The sequence below is a fragment of the Aulonocara sp. 'chitande type north' Nkhata Bay genome, linkage group LG11, assembly GCF_057382095.1.
Source record: "Aulonocara sp. 'chitande type north' Nkhata Bay isolate Kocher_YH1m ecotype deep benthic linkage group LG11, A_spYH_male_GT1.1, whole genome shotgun sequence".
In the NCBI taxonomy this organism is placed as follows: domain Eukaryota; kingdom Metazoa; phylum Chordata; class Actinopteri; order Cichliformes; family Cichlidae; genus Aulonocara; species Aulonocara sp. 'chitande type north' Nkhata Bay.
Window position 1 is genome coordinate 26,358,335 of NC_141354.1, and position 16,815 is coordinate 26,375,149.

Here is a 16,815-nt window from a genome sequence, read left to right on the forward strand (position 1 = left end):
TCTTGAAAGGCGGCATTGGGTGGAGAACTGCTGTTAGTTTGTGCTGTGTTTATTGTTAAGGTTGTGTGGATTAGCACTGCAGCACCCAGTTTCTTTTCATATGATCAACAATATAGCTTTAAGATGAGTTAAGTACCCGCGGTGAGTACGGCCTCAGCCCGCATTCATGCACATTCATGGCGAGCAGTTAAAAGAAGCTGTTCCGCACTGAGCCGGAGGCTTGGTTAGCTTTAAAAGCAGGCCACTAACTGTTTTTGTTAATTCGCCAAAGAATCTGTGTGTGTGTCTGCTTTAACTGCTGGATTGCAAGAGCTCGTCGGAAGACATTGGGACAGTTATAGAGTAGCTCGGTGTGTAACTTTGCTGTAGCCGCTGGTTTGTGGTGCTAACAAGCACCGCACTGCGGGGAAGGACAGAAACCGTGCGCCAGTGTGGAGATACAGCGCACACGGACTGACGGCCGGAGGAAAGACAGCGGGGAGGGAGGACCAGCTTCAGAGATGGGAGGGAGGGAGGGAAATTTAAAGGGAGCTTTGGTACCAACTGTTATAATGTTGTAATACTGTATTTATTTCCATCTCCTTTTATCTCAGACTTGCCCTCATTTCACTGCTTGGGATGACAGCTGGTGCTACAGTGGCCAGCAGGGAAGGAATTTATGAAGGCACAGAAGAAAAGATGAAAGAAAAACCATGATGCCGCACACAAACTGATCCCACCCACCCCTCTGCCTCTAAGGAAAACCATCATCTGCCACCAGGTTGATCTGGTAATGGCCAACTCAGTGGCCCTAGTCGTCCAAGCAGAGCTTTTGCCAGCTCAGTCCACCACGTCCCTCTCACCTTTCCCGTCTCTTCTTGGTTCGGGGGAGGATGGCGAGGATGAACGGGAGAGAGGGGAGCTGGTGGAGGGAGAAAAAGGGGGAGTAGAAGGTGGCGAGGAAGTGGTTCTGGACATGGTGTCATCGTCAGTGTCCGGGTCAGTCCCGCAGCCAGAGCAGACGGATCATCCCTTCCAGTGTCTGGACTGTGGCAAGAGCTTCAGGTGGTCATCCAGGCTGACCCACCACCTGCGGAGCCACAACAATGAAAGGCCCTACCGCTGCAACCTCTGTCCCAAGGCCTTCAAGGGCTCCTCTGCTCTGCTCTATCACCAACGGTACCCACACTAAAATTATATTAATATTGAGGATTCACATATTAGGAAGTTCATGACCAGTTCTGATGTCTAAAATAATGTTTTGCTGTAGCTTTCTTCCGGTTAAAGGGTTGTTTTTCCTTCTCACTGTCACCAAGTGCTATCTCATAGGCAGTCATCTGATTGTTGGGGTTTTCTCTATATTTTTGTAGAGCCTTTACCTTACAATATGAAGCACCTTAAAGCATCTGTTGTTGTGATTTGGTGCTACATAAATAAAATTGAATTGAACATTTTAGCTGTTAGCAGATACCAGTGATGTTTTCCAGTTTGTTTTCTTCTGTTAATAATTCCAGTCTTTGTACCAGGAGGAGTAAAAAAAAACAAACCCAAAACTGTGTTTCATAAAAAGATCAGCATCTCCTTGCTCTTTATGCTATGTTTGAACATTTAGTCACCCCAAAAAACCACAAAAGGCAAATGTAAATGCATATATGTTGGTATGAGTCAACAAGGCTAATATCAGCCGATATCCGTATTTGGCTGTTATATCATTAAGTTTGATACTGTTACAGGTTTGTCTTTTAAGGCTAATACGGTTCTGCACTAACAAATTTAGTCATTTAACCTCCCTCACCTGCACATCTCAATGTGTCCTCATTAAATATGTTTGCCAAAGGTGGAGTCTGCTAAGCAAAAAAAAAAAAAAAATCACCCTTTTTCTTCAATCAGCAGTCATATTATCAATAAACACTAGTGACCCGGTATTCTGACAAACCATCCTACTTTGGGAAAACGTCCTACCGTAAGTAGTTTATGCATATTTCTGCTGTCACAGAGTAATTCCAGCACAAATTTAAGTGGGTATGATGGTTTGCCACTTAACTTTGCCCATCAGAGTATGCCTGTAGCTCATAATTATAAAGCCAGGACGGTTTGCCACTTCATTTTACCCGTCAAAGTATGCTTGTAGGTAACATTCACAAAGATAGCATGGTTTGGCACTTCATTTTACCTGTTAAAGTATGCTTTTAGCTCATATTCACAAAGGTAGGATGGTTCGCCACTGAATTTTAGCTGTTAAAATATGCTTCTAGCTCAGATTAACAAAGGTAGGATGGTTCGCCACTGAATTTTAGCTGTTAAAATATGCTTCTAGCTCAGATTAACAAAGGTAGGACGTTTTGCGACTAAATTTTAGCTGTTAAAGTATGCTTGTAGGTCACATTCACAAAGGTAGGACGGTTCGCCACTTAATTTCGTGTTGTGCGCATGCGCACAAACAACGAATAGGATGGTTTGTCAGGTAGGATGGATTCCCAGAACACCGGCTCATCCCATAACATTTCCTCCACCATGTTTTACAGATAATGTGGTAAACCTCAGATCACAGCTTTTTCTCTTCTTCTCAGTGTCATCTAGGGTTGTTTTTTTTTTTTCCCCAGAATGGTGAAGGCTCATTTAGATTTTTTTTTTTTTTTTAATCTAATGTGACCTCCTGAGTGTAATGAGGGGTTTGCACCCTGTTGTGAACGCTCTGTTCATAAAGGCATCCCATGATTGTGGACTTTGACAATGACACACCTCCTTGGTTGGATGTTGTGAAGTTGTTTTTGTAACCATGGAAAGTCTGTCATCATGAACTTTAGCTGGCTTTGGATTTCTTTCAGGCTTTTTGGTGTTACTGAGTTGGCCAATGCATTCCTTCTTTTGAAGAATGAACAAAATTGTTGATTTGGCCACTCCCAAAGTTTATTTAATCCATCAGATTTATTTTATTCGTTTCGGTCTAATGATGGCCTCCTTCACTTCCATCGCCATCTCTTTGAACCTATTCTATTAGGATATCCAGTGAAAAGCTACGAAGTGCAAATTCAGCACTTGTGATCAACTCCAAATATTTTATCTGTTTAATTTATCACGAGTTAAAATCCACTGTGTAAGTGTACAGAGGCAAAAATACCAAATTATGTCGCTGTCCAAAAACCCTAATGGACTAACTCTATAACAGGGGATTCAAGAATTGTCTGCTACGTCTTTGTTTCAATCCTGATGGTGTTTTCATGTTCGCCATCTCATATCTAACTCGATGATGTACATTTCAAATACAGAAGACGTTCTGCAGTCAATTGGCTTCTACAGCTAAAATACAGATCCATTAATATTTTAATTCCTGCGATCAGGAATACAGGAATAGCATGTCATGTAAACAATATTTAATAAACCCAGTTTACTAGAACTGACCAGGAGATTAATCAGAAGCAGTGAGTGATTAGGGAATGAATGAGAAGAGGACTGAATATCAGCAGGAAGACATACAATCTAACCAGCACCTCCCAGCCTTCCTTTTTCACATCTTAAATCGGGCCACAGTCAGGTTGATGGAAAGTGTCAAAAAGGCAAATTTCAATGTAAAATAAAGAGCTAATTTCTGACATAAAACAAGATGTTATACTATACGATGCATAGCAAAAGAAATTACTTAGATATGGGTTTGATTGTATTTTGCACAAATAATGATGTCATATGATTAACCATGTTTTCCTCCTGAATAGTTACCTTTATTTTGCAGGTCACACTCAGGGGAGAAGCCTTATAAATGTCAGGACTGCGGCAAAGCCTTCAAACGCTCTTCTCTTCTCCAGGTGAGACGCCAAAAAAGTTTTTTTTTGTTTGTTTGTTTTTTTCAATGTTTACAAATGAGATATTTCACCATATCGGTTTCTGCCCAGGTCCACCAGAGTGTCCACACTGGAGTGCGTACCTTCTTGTGTCCCTACTGCCCCCTTACTTTTAAATGGAGTTCTCACTACCAGTATCACCTGCGCCAACACACAGGAGAATGCCCATACCCGTGTGACACTTGTCCGAAGGCCTTCAAGAACTCGAGCAGTCTGCGGAGACACAAGAATGTCCATCTCGGTCTCAAACCTTACACCTGCACAGTGTGTAACAAATCCTTCACGCAGTCCACCAACCTGAGGCAGCACATGAGGATACATACAGGCGAGAGGCCCTACATCTGCGGTGAGTGTGGACGAAGCTTTACTCATTCGTCAAACCTGGCCCTGCACAAGAACTCGCACTCCAACCTAAACGCAGGTGGGAAAGAGGGAAAGAGGGGCGAGGATGCAAGGAAGAGAAATGAGGTAGTGGAGGTGGTGGTGGGGGGAGAGGAAGTGACATCATCAATGTTGACAGACATGGTGGGATTTGTGAGCCAGGAAGGAACTGATGGAGTTGGGGTGGGGATGGAAGAAGTGTTCCTGTCAACCACTTCCTCTGGCCAGAATCCAGGCCTTCTCCCCCAGCTCACCCTCACTTCTTCTGGGGAGAACATGTGCACATCTAGAGCCATTGGGACAGAGGTTCACCTGAGTACAGACACCGGAGCCAGTGTGCTCTTGTACAGCTGTGGCAGCTGCAGCCACACTTTTGGCACACGGACAGACCTAGAGGAGCACCAGGCCATTCACATGGCTCCAGAGGAAGATGGGGTTGGTGGAGGGGCAGGGGTCGGCTCTGGGATGGAAGTTGGGGATGGGCTGGTGGGAGCTGGACACCTGCTTGCTGACTTTGAGGAGGTGGTGGAAACTACCACAGTGGCTGAAAGTGGACACACGACAGAGGTGCTCCTTGGATTGTCAGAGGGAGTAGATGGCAGCAATGCAGTAAGTGATGGGTTCAAACGGATAAATGCACATTGCATAAAAATATTTATCTCAAAAACTGCCAACATCACACATTTCTTTAAATGCTTTAAAATTTGTAGTTGTACAATTAAGCCCAATTTAGATCCTACAAATAGTAGAAACACATTCATAATAGTGGTAGAACCGATTTGAAATAGGGCGTTAGGCAGAAAAACTGTGATAACCATGAATTGTTGGTTGTGCACTTGAAACCGCTGTCAGTCAACTCATAGGCTGACACAGGTTTTTGCAACAAACTTTGCGATTGGCTCATCCTGTAACTGCTGCTGCAGCTTATGTGTCGTCTGAACATGATGTTGGTGTGTGAAGGCCACAAATGATCAACACCCAAACAAGCATTGTTAACATGAACCCAGTGGTATGCAAAATAAACTGGCATGAATTCAAAAGGTTTTCCCTGTTAGATAGTGTAGCTTCTGTTTTTTATGTAATGTGGGGCAGAAGTATAAGTACTCTTAATTAAAATATACTTTGAATTGGAGCAAATAAAAGTCCCTATAAAGCCAATGAGTTCAGTTTGAGGACATATATTTTTGATATGTATTACTACTTCCTTTGGTTTGTCCTCAGAATGTCGGCACCACCCAGGCCCAGTTTGACCTGTTACAGAGCTTCACTGAGGTGACTCAGAGCTCTGAGACCGTTCAGCCAGAGGCCAGAACCACATGGGCAGGGCTGTCATGTGGCTACTGCAATAAGACCTTTAAGACGAGCGGAGGCCTCAATAGACATGTATCACTGGTGAGAATGACTGTTGCAACTGTTCTACTACTAACACTTTTGTACAGATTACAAAACCTACAGCAAGACTAACATTTATCCATCTTAAAGGTCCTTTTGTTAGTGTTAGTATAAGTGTGTCATATATCAAGAATGGGACTTTTATGGATTGTTTTATCATGCCCATGCTGTGTCTGTAGCTCTACATGAAATCTAACAGGCCTTTCCAAAAGAGCCCTCCAGCTCTCTATGAACTGTCGGTAACCAAAAAAGTCCAAATCGCACACATTTAAAACCACAATCCAACTCAGTACAGTGATGCAGTCATGCTGAAGTCACTATGTTAGATAAAACACAATGTTTTCCTGCAGTTGTGTTACCATTTCCAATAGTACATTAATTTTTAGCTAATTTTTCACTCGTTTGTGTTTGGGAATGCTAAGAAATAATCCAACTAATTTTAAGTGGCACTGTAGGTGATATAGGGAAAAAAATGCACCCCACTCCCAGTCCTTGTTTATTGGTCTGAAACTGGTCTTCGAGTTTCCATAAGTTCCGATTTCCTCCAAGAATGTTTTCTTTTCCTGCTGAGGGAACATTGCCACCAAAAATAAAAGTAGCGCATTGGAGTGCACGAAGACTCTTACATGGTCTTGCAGTAAGCAACAGGAAATTTAGTGTCATTTATTGCTTTTCTTGTGGCTGAGATGTTTTAGAGTCAGAGCTGGCAGTGCCAAAAAGGAAAAAAGTTGGATCGTTGGTGTAGGTGGGACTAAAGAGTTGTGGCATCACAACATTATGAAAGTCTTCATAGCTTGTGTTCAAGGCAGTTTCTGAGTGAACTGTGTGCATTGCTCTCTGGGTTCTGCATTTTCTATAATGTACTAATATTTATTTAGATCAGTGCTTTCTAATAAAAAAAACAACAACTATCAAATGAACTACCTCCTGTTTTCATTTTCTTTTTTTTCCCCCTCCAGATGCACTCTCTTTCATCACAGTCCCGTTCCCAGTTCAGCTGCTCTGCCTGCGACCGCTCTTTCCCTCTTCTCTCCTCGCTCCTCACGCACCAACACTCCCACACTCCCGAGCAGCGTCTCCTGGCTGAGGCAGAGGCCGAAATCGTGTGCCCTCCATCGCTTTCCTTGTCTCTCCCGCTTCCCTCTTCTCCGAGCCAGGCTGACAAGCAGCAGGAGGACCAGAGGGAGATTCATGTCGACATCATAACCGTTGGAGAGGAACAAGAGGAGCAGCCAGCAAAACCAACCAAAGCCCACAAAAAGACGGGATCTAGCAAGAGCACTCCTGCTGGAGGTAAAGATAATTAGAAAGAAAGCAGATGAGGCATAAAACTGTGCTGATATTCAGTCTCTTTTTTTTTCTATTTTTTTAAAGAACTCCTTATTCTGCTGTTCTTTTTGTTGTTGTTATTTTTAAACTCGTGTCTCACATGTTCACACAGAAAGGCCATACCGCTGTTCAGAGTGTGGAAAAGCCTTCAAAGGTTCATCAGGGTTGAAATACCACATGAGGGATCACACTGGGGAAAGGCCCTACCGCTGCACGGAGTGTGGAAAGAGCTTCAAGAGATCATCACTGCTCTCTATCCATCAGCGGGTAAGGCTCACTCTTCTGTTCCACTCAAATAAATCAAATAAGGTTTTAATTACCAAAATAATTTTCTTGATGTGAGGTTTCTTGATTGTGGTCTGTGTGAAACTCTACATTCCACTTGATTAGGTATTTTAGCTCTCATGTAATTACCTCTGGAGATGAATGCAGTCTACATCAGACAAATGCAAACAGCAAAAGGAAAAAAAATATGGTGTAAGTTATTGGTCTCTCATGACTAAAGTCACTGTCACTCAGTGCTTCAGTTGTAACAAGCGTTCATATTTTGATGTTCCCTGTGATGACTTCCACTCTTTGTCAAGCTCAGTTCTAGATTCTTCTTTTGGTAGGACACTAAAAATTAACTCCCCCCTTTTTTAACATATATCTTACCTAGGTGCATACAGGTGTACGGGCATTTCAGTGCCCTCACTGCCCACTCACCTTCAAGTGGAGCTCCCACTACCAGTACCACTTGCGGCAGCACACAGGTGAGAGGCCATATGTGTGTAAAGAGTGCGGCAAGTCCTTCAAGAACACCAGCTGCCTGCGCAGACACAGTCAGATGCACTCTGGTCTGCGGCCTCATACGTGCTCCATCTGCTCCAAGTCCTTCTCCCAGACGTCAAATCTGAAACAGGTCAGTGCAGCTGCAGTGTCATGTTATAAAATGTTCAGTTTTATCAACTGATTTCATAACTTCTTTTCTTTTTTTTGGTTACTATTTTTCTGAGAGCAGCATGAACGCACGCATTCAGGCGAGAGACCTTTTCAGTGCACCCACTGCAGTAAGAGTTTTACTCATTCCTCCAACCTTCAACTCCACCTTCGCACACACTCCTCACGCAAGGACTACAAATGCCCCTACTGCTCGAAGGAGTTTGTCATGCACTCCTACTTGCAGAGGCATATCCGCACCCACGGCACTGGCGTTTCCCTGCCATGCCCAGGTGGTGGAGGTAAAGACGGCGTGGCTGTGAAAGCCAGTGTTGGAGGAGTAACCACCACCACAACCCTGCTGAACCCCATCACCCTGGAAGCCTCAGGAAACAATGGCAGTCTGATTGTATCCCAACCAGCACTTAATATTCCCCCCAACACCTCCCAGAACTACTTCATGATACAGACAGCAAGCGGCCTGCAGCTCATTCCTCTGTCAACGCCTACGCCAGTCCAGCCACCACCTCCTCCGCCACCACCGCAACCGTCCCAGCCTCAAAACTTCCTCCTCTTGCAGTGCCCCTCCAACAACGGCAGCCAGTCCAGCCTGATTCTCCTCCCCACAGCAAACAACCCTCCACCAGCTCCAGAGCCTCAGTCCCTCCCCATGCTTCAGACTATCCAAGCATTCCAGCCTGTGCTTAACCAAAACCAGACTCAGATACCCCAGTTTCCATCTGTATCACAGCAACAACAAATCATAATTACTAACAACAGTAACAATGCACACACTCCAGTTGCCACACCAATGCACAACCTCTCAGCCAGCTCCCTACTTACGAAGCCGATACTGGGGAAGAGCACACGGACTGCACGAGGCAGACGGGGGCGCAAACCAAAAGCTACACTTCTGAAATCGGCCCCAACCCCAGTCAGTCACACTGCAGGCGGAGCTGCTGCAGTAACAAACTCTAATGTGACCAGTGGCACCCAGACTGTTACTGCTGCTAATACTACCACAAACTCATCTTCTCTACCCACAACATCTGACACCATTACCCCGACTCTGTCATCCCCTGCCACTGTAGCCCCCATAGCGGATACCTCAGGACCCTTGCCGACTGTTACCATGGTTACACCAGCCACCACAGTAGCTGCAGCATCAGATTCTGCTCCTGTCCCTGCAGAAAGGAAACCTCATTCCACTGTGGAGCAAATGAGGACTGGGGAAACTTTGTCAGGGAAAGAGTTTGTGTTGTGTTTTGATAATGAAGAACAGGCAAAGGAGGGGATGAATATCGGGGAGGCCGGGGAGTCATACGTGCTGCAGTTTGAAGGGAATTCATCTGGGGAGGCAATCGATGAAGGAATGGGTGGAGAGGGAAAGTCACTCGTGCTGCAGTTCAAGACAGATGTGCCAGGTGAAGAGGAAAAAGGGGTAGATAAGGGAGGGATGATGTCACTCCTGCAAGAATGGAGTGGAGAAAAGCAGGATGGGAGACAATCGGGAGGGGATGGCAGCCAGGGGGAGTCGTATGTCCTTCATTTCCACACTGACACACAGGATAGTGGTTCAACCAGTGCTACCTTCAGCCAAGGGCAGGACAACAGCCTGCAGCTTTCGTGCACATCTACCCAAGGCTTAGTACCCCTTAATGGGCAGGAGGTGGTGTTTGAGCTGGGGGGTGAGACCAAGCTGGAACAGGAAACTGAGGAAGGCATGCAGATGATAGCCCTGATAGAAGGTGAAGGAGGAATGATAGGAGAGGAGGGCCGAGGTTGCAGTACTGGAAGTGGCACAGTTACTGAGGGTGGAGGAGGAATGGAAAGTATCTTTCAGCTGGAAAGTGGAGATGAAATTGTAATAATTGAAGTCAGCACCAGCAGCTTAAGAGAAGGGGGAATGGAGAGAGAAGGGGACGGGGAGATCCCACAAAGTAGCGAGGTGAAATATGAAGGTGTAACAGCAGAGGCCAAGGAAAAGTCTACAAAGGAAGTGAACTCTGCAGTCAGCTCAGAGGAAGACGCACTGAATGGACCTAGCTCTAAACCTAAAGAGGTGCAGTTCTCTAACTGAGAACGGTGTGCATGTTAGAGACGAATAAAGCGTATGTATGAGTAAATGCCTCACTTTTTGTGGGCTGTTTGTTAGCACTTTATAGTCAGTTGAGTTCTCATGCAAGTGAGCGAGGACATGCAGTTAGATGAGTACTGTGTTGTAATGCCATGCCAAATGTTATACATTTAAATAGGCTGTACATGGACCTCAGAATATTCCTAAAGATTAGTTTAAATGATACTGTCGTTGGCAGTTTTATTAAGTAAATATGTTTTTTGTGAATAAATGTTGTATATTGCCTACTTTCTTCACAATGTTAATAGTAACTAATAATTAATAAATCTGTTAATACCTTTTGTCATTTGGATTTTTAATTATTTTTACTACTTGTAGGTAGGGTGTCCACATCCCAACAAACAAAATGTTGAACAAAGAGTGTGTTAATATTGTTTAGTTGTATTTCACCTGCTCTTTAGTTTCAGTTCAGGGATACATCCAGAGTTAAGCACGTCCATTTCTGAGGTACATACAAGCCACAAGGCAGGATGACTGGTCAGGTGTCAAATTCATTTCAGTTCATGGACTGCATGCCACCACTAAAGGCATAAAATTAATAAGAGCAACCCTTTTTTTTTTAAAGTAATAGTAAAAGCCCACATCGCAGCACCACAAATAGCCTTTGATTATACACTCACACGACTATTTCTTAGATATACCTTGCAAGTACTGAGTTAGACCCTCTTTTGACTTCAGCACAGCCTTAAATCTTTGTGGCACAGATTCAACAAGGTGCTGGAAACATTCCTCAGAGATTTTGCATCACAAAAATGCATCACAGATAGCATCTGCAGATTCGTCGGATGCATGATGTAAACCTCCTGTTCCATTTGCCATTTGAGTGCACTGAACTCACTGTCAGGGTCAGCAACAGTCCACATAAATGTGATGGGCAATCAACTTTGATGAGGGTCATTTGGCTCAAGTCACTTTGCTATTTCAAATTTTTGCTTTTAAAAATGATATGCTCCAGCTGCAGAAATGGGCAGTTGATTGTGAACACACAATATCCATATTTTCAAGTAGTGTCATGCTTTAACACTAGCACACGTTGATGAATGACCTGCTTATGGTGTTAGTGAGACATGAGAGTTACTTCCCAAAACGTGACTTGCAATAAATCATCCGCTCATCCGCACCAGGATTGCTACACTAAACTACTTTGAACTGAATAATTATTCAAATTCAAATTTTATTTGTCACAACCATACACAGTATGACATGGGGGTGAAATCCTTGTAGCTGTACAATGCCCGACCATTAAATGACAGAAGAAAAGTTTTACAATATTTACAATTTACAGTTTACTACAAAATTTACAAATTAACTTAGGAATTTACAGGAAAGAATGTGCAAATAGCAGAAGAGATTATAAAGATTATAAATTATAGGATTATAGGAAATGTGTGGTTGTGCGTGTGGTGATGTGATGTGTGTGAGAGTCCAGTCTTATAGTGACGTGTGTGGGAGAGTCCAGTCCTACACCTGGTTCAGGGCCCGAATAGCCTGGGGGAAGAAGCTCCTCCTCATTCTCTCTGTTTTGGCCTTAAGGGAGCGGAAGCGCTTCCCAGACCTCAACAGTGAGAAGAGTCCATTGTTGGGATGGGAGAGGTCCATCATAATCTTCCTAGCTTTGGACTTGCACCGCTTGGTGTATTAAACTGAGGTTGCACTGTAATAACTTTTGGTCTTTAAGTTTTTTATCACAAAATAGTATGAATCAATGTAACTTATAGTTGGACTGTATCAGGAGAATTCAGCTGAGAGGGCAAAGTGACTTTACTGGGATTGGACTGGATCCGTGAGGCTCATCCATAACACTGATGAATAAAACAGTTTGATACGATTTGAGCTTTGTTGTATTTTCCCGCACAACAAAGATCGGTCTTTAGTAGATGGACATGGTCAACAATAATACTCAGGTAGATACTAACACTCTGTGTGAATGGGTGCAAATGGGTAAATGAGGCAAGTAGTTGTAAAATGCTTTGACTGCTTGGAGTTAATAAGAACCAGATCATTTACCATTTATTTGTTACTAAAGAACTAAGTATACAAACGAAATATACCCCACACCATTACACCACCACCTCCAGACTGAACTGTACATACAAGGCAGGAGGGTTCCACAAGATCATATTATTTACACCAACCTCTGCATACCATCTCATCTGAATGTTCCAGCAGAAATCAAGACTCACCGGACCACACAACTTTTTTCCAATCATCTATTGTCCGGTTTTGGTGAGTCTGTGTGAACTGTAGCCTCGGTTTCCTGTTCTTAACTAACAGGAGTGGCACCTGGTGTGGAATTCTGCTGCTGTATACCATCTGCTTCGAGGTTTGACTTGTTCATTCAGACATGCTGCATGCCTCAATCATGACAAGTGGTTTATTTGACTTTTGCCTTCCTGTCAGCTTCATGAGGTCTGATTATTCTTCTCTGATATCTGGCATCAACAGGGCATTTTCATTCAAGTGCCGCGCACGGGATATTTTCTCTTTTTCAAACCATTCTCTGTAAACCCTAAGTGCGTGCGAGAGAAAATCTCAGTAGATCAGCAGTTTTCCGAAATGCTTAAACCAGCCTGGCTGTAGTTTTGGCCATGCCTACAGACCTAAATGCATTGAGTTGGTGCCATGGGCTTGACTGGTTTAATACTTGCATTAAGAAGCAGTTAAACAGGTGTGGCATACAGCAGCGACTTTGCCACTGTAACTCCATCCAGACTGGAACTTGGTTGACGTCACAGCGGCCACCAGACGTACGCAGCGCTGTCACGTTGCTTTCGCTATTCACGTAACAGTTGCGCAGTGTAAGTTTTACGTACGCAAATGGCGTAGGCAGCCACATTGAAAGCGTATAACGGGCATAAAATAGAGTAAGCTTGTATTCATAATTCCCTTCTTTCTGCAAGAAAACATATGATGGTCATTCAGTGAAACGTACCAAACGTACACGGGCTAAAAACCAACAGAAACGCACAGAGCGCGTTTCCCACCTTTCAGCTTGATCTGAGGTACTCTGTGCAGAAGGTAAGCGAATCTGGGGGTTAAATGTGTCAGGAGACCGCAGCACTTCGTAATAACCATATAAGGATTAGAACCAGGTCTTTTCGCTTTCGAGTGTACCTTTGATGATCTCTGTTAAATGTAAAGACGAAAGCTTGATGTATGTGAATTATACAGTACTGAAAAACGGTGCTGCAGGCTGCAAATCCCCCATAATCTCCATCTGCCTTTGTTGCTTGGAGCCAGCGTGGGTGTGCTGTTACAATGCAACTACTGGCTCAGTGGAAGCGAAGTCTAGTCCATTTCATAGTTTTGAAATGTATTGACCTATTTTAACTACGTCACGTTTGTCATACTATGTGTTTAAAAAAACACTAACCAGTATCTTACTGTCCAACAAAATCATCCACAAGCGTTTCACCAGAATTACATCCTCCTATCCATCCACTCCTCTTCAAGGCTCCCTGTGCAGACGGTGTGGATGCTGAAGTTTGCAACGTAAGACAGCGTTGGAGCAGGCCAGCTGTTTGAGCAAAAAGCCTAAATATGGTGAGGCTGGAGCTTGACCAGGTGGTGATAAAGAGGATGAAGGAGGAGGACATCGAAATTGTGAAAGCCCTTATCAAGGTTTGTATTTAGACAATGCTTTGGGCTTCATCATGTTGGGTATTAAGTCAAATCCTTTTGAGGTTAGTGCCCTTTATTTTTTTAAAAAGTGCATGAATTTCTTTGCAGGAGGGCTGCGAGGGCACGGAAAATCGTCTCATCCTCCACATCCTCACTCGCCCACTCTGCCTTTTCATCCTGGCTGTGTTTTCCTCAATTCTGCGCTGCCTTGTCCACTCTTTCATCCTGGCCCTTGCTATACCTGTCTTCCTGTTAATTGTCTTTCTCAAAATCACCATGCCGCGGTCAACCGGGGTCCTGGGCAGCAGCCGGCCCTACTGGGACTATGTGGGTAGCAGCTACAGAGAGGCACAGGATGACACCCTGCAGAATCCCTACTGCCGGATCAGTGGCAAGACACCATTTACAAAAAAGGTTAGTCTGTTGACTTGCTTAAATTCACTTTTTTTGGAGCAGTTTTTATTTAAGACTAGTTGCTAAATATTACTTCTGTTCAGCCAAAGCGCCGAGCTGGATCCAAAGACAAGGACAAAGAGACGACAACAGAAAAGATCACTCCAGAGAGGGAGCAGGCAGCAGGGCAGGTCTGGCTGGCAGAGTGTGAGGGAGATATCCTGGGCTGCATCTTCCGGGAGGGCGAGACACGAGCGGGCATCAGCAGGATTTGCAGGCTGGTGACAGGCTCCTGGTACCGCAGGGAGGGCCTCGGTCGGCTGCTTGTCCAAAGCCTGGAGCAGAGAGAGAGGGAGACAGGGGCACACAGAGTGTATGCACACGTCCCCTACCCCTCAAAGTTGGGGGAAGCCTTCTTCAGGAAACTGGGTTATCGCCAGCTTGGGGTGGAAACTAGTGATGAAGGTGATATGGAACTGAAACAAGAGAGTCCTGAGAGAGGCTTCCTGGGCTACCCCCTCACTAAAGTGTATTACAAAGACTTGTGATTGAGTTTTAATGGACACGTGCAGTTTAAAAGGTAAAGAAGTGCGTCTGATTTCTGCGGCAGCATGTTCAAGTATTTCATTTTTGTAATCTTTGTGTTATTTATTCGATTATTTATTGAGTGTGCTGCTATCCCGAGGATTCATTGTTTTGAGTTTATTTTTTATCATCTCGTCATTTTCATTTAGATGAAAAACGGATTCTTTATTTAATCATTCAAAGATTGCATGATCATGCCTCAGCTGTGCTGTTCTCTGAGCATTTGTAATAAAGTAATAACTACATTTCATATCTGTTAGCTGTGTTTGTGCAGTTCCTTTTCTTAAGCAAAATCAACACTGTAAAAGGTGCGTGTGTGTGCGCGCGTGTGTGTGTGAGTGTGTGAGACTGCACGCATTTCTTTGTGTGAAACCAAACAGATGTGTAGGAGGCTGTACAGTTACTGTATAGGAAGTATGTGCGGTTTCGTGAATATGCAGAATTTATCTACTTTTATCTCTGCACTCCCTGACTGCCGCTGCTCACCTTCGTAATAGCTTGTGGGTCGATGAGGCTGCAAAAACAGCACAACCTCAATAACGTTTTCTTCCACTTTTAGTTTTCTATGTTATATTTTAGGCGATGGTAAAGTTATCAATCGCAAAGAGAGTGCATACTTTAATGCTAGTGTTAATTGATAAAATATATAGTGCTTTAACAATGCGTTCTTGTTCAATTATACATTATATTTCCTTAATGAAGAGGAAATAAATCATTATTTTCCACTTTCATTCATTTTAATTTATACACTAGAAACTGTATTGTCTTTTTTTAAAATTAGAAGCTATTGTGGGTCACAGCATCATAAATGCAAGGATTTTTTGTTTTTTTCCATTTAAATTTACGTTATCACTAAAATACTACATGTAGATTCATTCTGCAGAAAGTAGCTATTAGCTGCATCCCCAAAATACTGAGTTATTACAAAGATTTAATCAAAATCAGTTATGCTTTCATTTGTATGGAGATTGTTGCACGCTATGTAAAAGTTATACATAGATATTATGACTTGAGCATGTGTGTGGTTTGCAGGTGAATGGCAGTTTATATGACTAAGTGGGGAAATGCACACAACCCCCCTGCTTGAGGCTAACCTTAATATGGTTAGCAGCCCTCACGCTTGCATTGCGAGTCTACCCCACTGCTAACCTCAGACGATGTCAGTATAGCATCAATCTGCCACACATAAACACCACAGGATGTTTGTGCAGTGTTAATGTGTGTGGGAAGGAGGCATATCACACCTGATGTGAAGGCAAATATAGGCCTATACTTTGCTGCTAAATCATGCAAGCCAAGCCATAGTGGAAAATCGCCGTCCTTTAATTAACTTAAATGACAAAGCTGAAACACCTAGTAACACAGCGGTGTTGTAGCATGCACGAGTAAGTGTGTGGTCAGGGCATTTTCGCCTTGTAAAAGCTGTAGTCTTTACTTGTGACACTTCTCGGTCATCATCAGGTTGTTTCCACGTGACTGCCAAACAGTAGACACCTGTAAGCTGGGCCTCTACCCGCCTGATCTGTAGCTATTATTGTTGTCAGGAAACAGATGTGAGTTCACACACTGGAAAGAAAGTCTGTTTGTGACTGTGGTCATATGCGTCTGCACGGTATGGCTGTGTGAGTGTGTATGTGTGTGTGTGCCTGTGCGCGCATGAGCAGGGTGTGGGCGGGTGGGTTTCGGAAAGTATGACTTGGCATTTCTTACACCCGGTCCCCCCCATCCTCGACTACGGTTTAAATGCATGTCTGGCCATACGGTACTACTCCAGCACACACACACACACATTCATACAGTGCACAGGAGGGGTGGTAGTGCACGCATGAGTGTTCATGAGTGACTGTGAGATGACCTTGGTCAACTGTGGTCAAACCCAGAGAGGTGGTTGGGAAGTGGTTACATATAGTTTGGCATTTGATCAGCCTCTTGAAGTCCAGAAAAGACACATGCGCTCAAGATCAAATGTGCAGAGACATTAGGCTTAGTGCGCTGTCAGAGTAATGCAATATGATGTGAGGTTGTTCAGTGCATGTAGACACACACACACACACATGAATCACTCTAAATTTGGGGGCACCACACAATCACAGGATAAATTAGATAAATTTGTTCCAGATGATGTATAACATATAGACTGTGTTAATGACATGCTCATACAGATGGCCAACACACACATGCTTGCACACATACACACACAGATGAGCGCCAAAAACAGCCACCCTGGGAAACGGTGAATTC

At 43.8% G+C, this 16,815-nt stretch overlaps 2 protein-coding genes and 1 long non-coding RNA gene across 7 annotated transcripts in view; 2 read left to right on the forward strand and 1 right to left on the reverse strand.

Annotated features, from left to right (window-relative positions):
- On the forward strand, positions 1-10,250 carry znf628 (zinc finger protein 628). The gene is made up of 9 exons (XM_086311508.1): positions 1-141; positions 594-1,158; positions 3,710-3,782; positions 3,870-4,808; positions 5,421-5,591; positions 6,551-6,884; positions 7,033-7,187; positions 7,579-7,821; positions 7,921-10,250. Exons 2-9 carry the CDS (start codon positions 773-775, stop codon positions 9,916-9,918), a joined length of 4,299 nt encoding a protein of 1,432 aa, XP_086167634.1. The 5' UTR covers positions 1-141; positions 594-772; the 3' UTR covers positions 9,919-10,250.
- The window catches only part of LOC147319147 (uncharacterized), a 14,414-nt gene continuing 3,592 nt past the window's right edge, over positions 5,994-16,815 (reverse strand). For 3 of the 4 annotated variants that reach the window (XR_015131528.1, XR_015131529.1, XR_015131526.1), the window contains 2 exons: positions 7,626-7,812; positions 5,994-6,875 (listed from right to left, as the gene is read on the reverse strand). This is a non-coding gene — a long non-coding RNA (uncharacterized LOC147319147). Of the gene's footprint in view, positions 6,876-7,625; positions 7,813-14,051; positions 14,325-16,815 lie in introns of those variants that run through there. The other variant, XR_015131527.1, reaches the window with a different exon arrangement.
- nat14 (N-acetyltransferase 14 (GCN5-related, putative)) lies at positions 12,798-14,824 on the forward strand. 2 transcript variants are annotated; one of them, XM_086311511.1, is made up of 4 exons: positions 12,798-12,993; positions 13,383-13,596; positions 13,705-14,010; positions 14,094-14,824. In XM_086311511.1, exons 2-4 carry the CDS (start codon positions 13,516-13,518, stop codon positions 14,535-14,537), a joined length of 831 nt encoding a protein of 276 aa, XP_086167637.1. In that variant the 5' UTR covers positions 12,798-12,993; positions 13,383-13,515; the 3' UTR covers positions 14,538-14,824. The 2 variants fall into 2 exon arrangements, with proteins under 2 accessions (XP_086167637.1, XP_086167636.1); XM_086311510.1 differs by having other exon boundaries at positions 13,429-13,596.